This window comes from Sphaeroforma arctica (assembly GCF_001186125.1).
Source record: "Sphaeroforma arctica JP610 unplaced genomic scaffold supercont1.3114, whole genome shotgun sequence".
NCBI lineage: Eukaryota > Ichthyosporea > Ichthyophonida > Sphaeroforma > Sphaeroforma arctica.
Window position 1 is genome coordinate 1 of NW_014037444.1, and position 4056 is coordinate 4056.

The following is a 4056-nucleotide window of genomic DNA, read 5'->3' on the forward strand; positions in this document are numbered from 1 at the left end:
TATATATATTTATGTCGTTTTTTATGTGTGTGTATATGTGGACATTCATAAACGCTTAAAGAGGTACACGCCGGCCTCACCTTTTGAGTTGCCCGTGGTTATCTCACTGGTTGGGTGTGTTTCTTTCATATCCGATAGAACAACTAATTTTGATTGGTTTCTGTTACAGACATCGGAGCAGCCTCCAACGCCGTCCAAGGGGTGGACGATACAGTGTACTTTACTTTAGATGGATCAGATCCAACACCACCCACCGAGGTATTGCACACACTGGCGAGTGTAAATATGTATACCAAATATACACTTGTCCATCCAAATATATCTCGTATTTGCTTTTGCTTTTGCTTCTGACTTTGCTTGTGTACGCGCTTCCTATAGGATCTATTGAAGTAAGTATGTAAGGTTGTTAAATACAGCACACCTTCTTCAAATACTCAGCTGTATAAGCACGTACACCAGTTGATATTCTGAGTTGGAGAATGTTATGAACGATGTGCTATTTGTCTTATCTCTCCATGCGCTCATCTTTGCATACAAGTCTATGTGCGATTATATGCACACATTCGTAAACCCACAACCATGTACCGACGTACTGGTGTCCCGGTGTATATATACACACACAAACGCACAAACACGCACACACACACACATATATATATATATATATGTATATATATATAAACCCTAAACCCTAAACCCCATTTTCGTTCCACCACAAGCCTTACTACACCGTCTACACCCCTTCTCACATACCTACCAACCACACTGCAGATGCTCATAGACACCGACGCCAGGGCTAATACCACAACCCCAACCACAAACACCGCAACAACACTTGGGTTCAGTGCTGCGTTGCCTGTAGTATCGACTGGAGATAAGACAGACCACCAATCAGATGGTGTAGAATATCCAGCGGAGCCGAAGAGAAAGAGTGTATGTTTGCGGGTGCTTGCTAACTGTTGCACTGTGTGTGATGTGCGTTGATGTTGAAGGGGGTTTATGTGTGGTGATTATGAAGTGGTTTATGTATGATGTTATAGGTAGAGTGTATGTGTGGTGGCTATGAAGTGATTTATGTATGACGTCGTAAGTAGAGTGTATACGTGGTGATTATGAATTAGTTTATGTATGATGTTATAAGTAGAGTGTATGTGTGCGGGTACTTGATACACTATTGCACCGCGGGTGATGTGCGTTGGTGCTGAAGAGGTTTATTGATGGGGATCATGAAGTATTTGTGTATGATTGGATCATGTCGGAGTGTGCTGTAGTTGCATATCTATACTTCTATACTTTAATTGCATATCTATAAACGGTTGCATACCTGTGGATAGTTTCATATCTATAGTTAATTGCATTTCTGTATATAGTTGCATACCTGTGGATTGTTTCATATCTATAATTAGTTGCATTTCTATAAATAGTTGCATGTCTATATCTATAGCTAAGTTCCGTGTAAGCCTTGATTGCTTACGTTCAAGCAGTTGTGCAATAGGTGCCTATCTATATTTTATTGTATATCTATACATAAATGTATTTCTATATTTAGTGACATATATATATAGATATATATACATATAAAGCTTCATAGATATATATAGTTGCATATTTATACAAAGTTTTCATAATTATATATGGTTTAATATTTATACAGACTTGCATGTATATCACAGATGAGCATGAATCGTATGCGCTTGTGCGGTTCTATTTATACCACAGAAACGACAGATCGATGACGAGATCATGGAAGACTATTTGCGGAACTGCGATGACGAAGATCTGGAATCGTACTTTGAATCCTATAGACACGTAAGTGCCTGTGATCCTTTTATTAATGTATTGATTGTACTTTGAATCTTATATACACGTAAGTGCCTGTGATCCTTCTATTAATGTATTAATTGTACTTTGAATCTTATATACACGTAAGTGCCTGTGATCCTTCTATTAATGTATTACTTATACTTTGAATCTTATATACACGTATGTGCCTGTGATCCTTCTATTAATGTATTAATTGTACTTTGAATCTTATATACACGTAAGTGCCTGTGATCCTTCTATTAATGTATTAATTGTACTTTGAATCTTATATACAGGTAAGTGCCTGTGATCCTTCTATTAATGTATTAATTGTACTTTGATTCTTATATACACGTATGTGCCTGTGATCATTCTATTAATGTATTAATTGTACCTTGAATCTTATATACACGTAAGTGCCTGTAATCCTTCTATTAATGTATTAATTGTACTTTGAATCTTATATACACGTATGTGCCTGTGATCGTTCTAAAGCCAATCTTTTCATACCGTTCCAATGAATACAATGCGACGTTACCGATACATACGGGTTTGAGGATTTTAGGGTTTGTGTTTTAGGGTGTGTGTTTCAGGGTTTTTAGGGTGTGTGTTAGGCTGTTTTAGGGTTTTAGGGTTTGTGTTTTAGGGTGTGTTTTTTTAGGTTTTAGGGTAAGTGTTTTAGGGTAAGTGTTTTAGGGTGTGTGTTTGAGGGGGTGTGTTTAAGGGTGTGTGTTCTAAGGGGTGTGTTTTAGGGTTTTAGGGTAAGTGTTTTAGTGTTTTTAGGATGTGTGTTAGGGTGTGTGTGATGCTAGCAGTTGAATTATTACGTGTATGGAATGCTATCAGCGTATTTGTGATATAGATGATTTGGAGTTGTACGTCCAATCCTACCTATGCACACACATGTGTGTTTGTGATCTCTTCCAAAGGCGATACGTTTATATTTTATCATGCAATGAATACGTCTATGTTTATATCATTCAACGAATATACTGCTATGTAGTCAGTTCGTATATGGCCGTGTGTGTTGTGAATAATACTACTCACACGTGTATGTTTAATATCCGAGGGTGTGTACATGTGTATCTCTGTTCTGTTTATAGTCATGTAGTTCGTTATAAACTCCGCGAATGGCCTCTCATCGCCACTTACACATAGATATTATATCTTGTCTGTGTGTATTACAATGTATATGACGGGAGGTATGGCCCCTATCCTCACTCATTGCGGGTAGGAATATGCTATAGTTTAGCTATAGTATTATTATAGTATTACTATAGTATTATTACATTACTATAGTATTATTACATTACTATAGTATTATTACATTACTATAGTATTATTACATTACTATAGTATTATGACATTACTATAGTAATATTGCATTACTATAGTATTATGACATTACTATAGTATTATTACATTATTGTATTATTATAGTATTACTATAGTATTATTACATTACTATAGTATTATTATAGTATCACTATAGTATTATTATAGTATTACTATAGTATTATTACATTACTATAGTATTATCATAGTATTACTATAGTATTATTACATTACTATAATATTATTATAGTATTATTACATTACTATAATAATATTATTATAGTATTATTACATTACTATAGTTGTATGTCATTCTCATTTATTAACAAAAGTGTTTATAGATCGGTGATGGGCGACCCCACCCATCACTCAGTCGTCGTCTGACTGGTTGATCATTTACAATTAATGTCACGAAATGTCCTATTCTTCTCATTGAATACGGCCAAACACCAAACACTCCGTAGGTTAGTAGGCATTTCGACTGATTTACACTATAGTAATATTTATTGCTACACTATTTTATAATATTTATTGCTACACTATTTTATAATATTTATTACTATGATATATTAATAATTATTACCGCAATATATTATAATTTTTGTTACTACAATGTATTAATATTTATTACTACAATATATAATTTATATTACTCCAATATATTAGTAGTAATTACTACAATATATGTATTAATAATAATAACTACAATATATATTAGTATTAATTACTACAATATATATTAATATTAATCACTACAATATATAAAAATATTAATTGCTACAATATATATTAGTATTAATTACTACAATATATATTAATATTAATTACTACAATATATATTAATATTAAATGCTACAATATATATTACTATTAATTACTACAAAATATATTTGTATTCATTACTACATTATATATTAG

At 33.0% G+C, this 4056-nt stretch overlaps 1 protein-coding gene across 1 annotated transcript; it reads left to right on the forward strand.

Moving 5' to 3' along the window:
- Positions 1 to 771: 771 nt before the first annotated feature.
- Positions 772 to 933, forward strand: SARC_13296 (hypothetical protein; the record flags this gene model as incomplete). Its single annotated transcript, XM_014292575.1, has 1 exon — positions 772 to 933. A coding segment is annotated over one exon (162 nt), but the record flags the coding sequence as incomplete, so codon positions are not given.
- Positions 934 to 4056: the final 3123 nt, after the last annotated feature.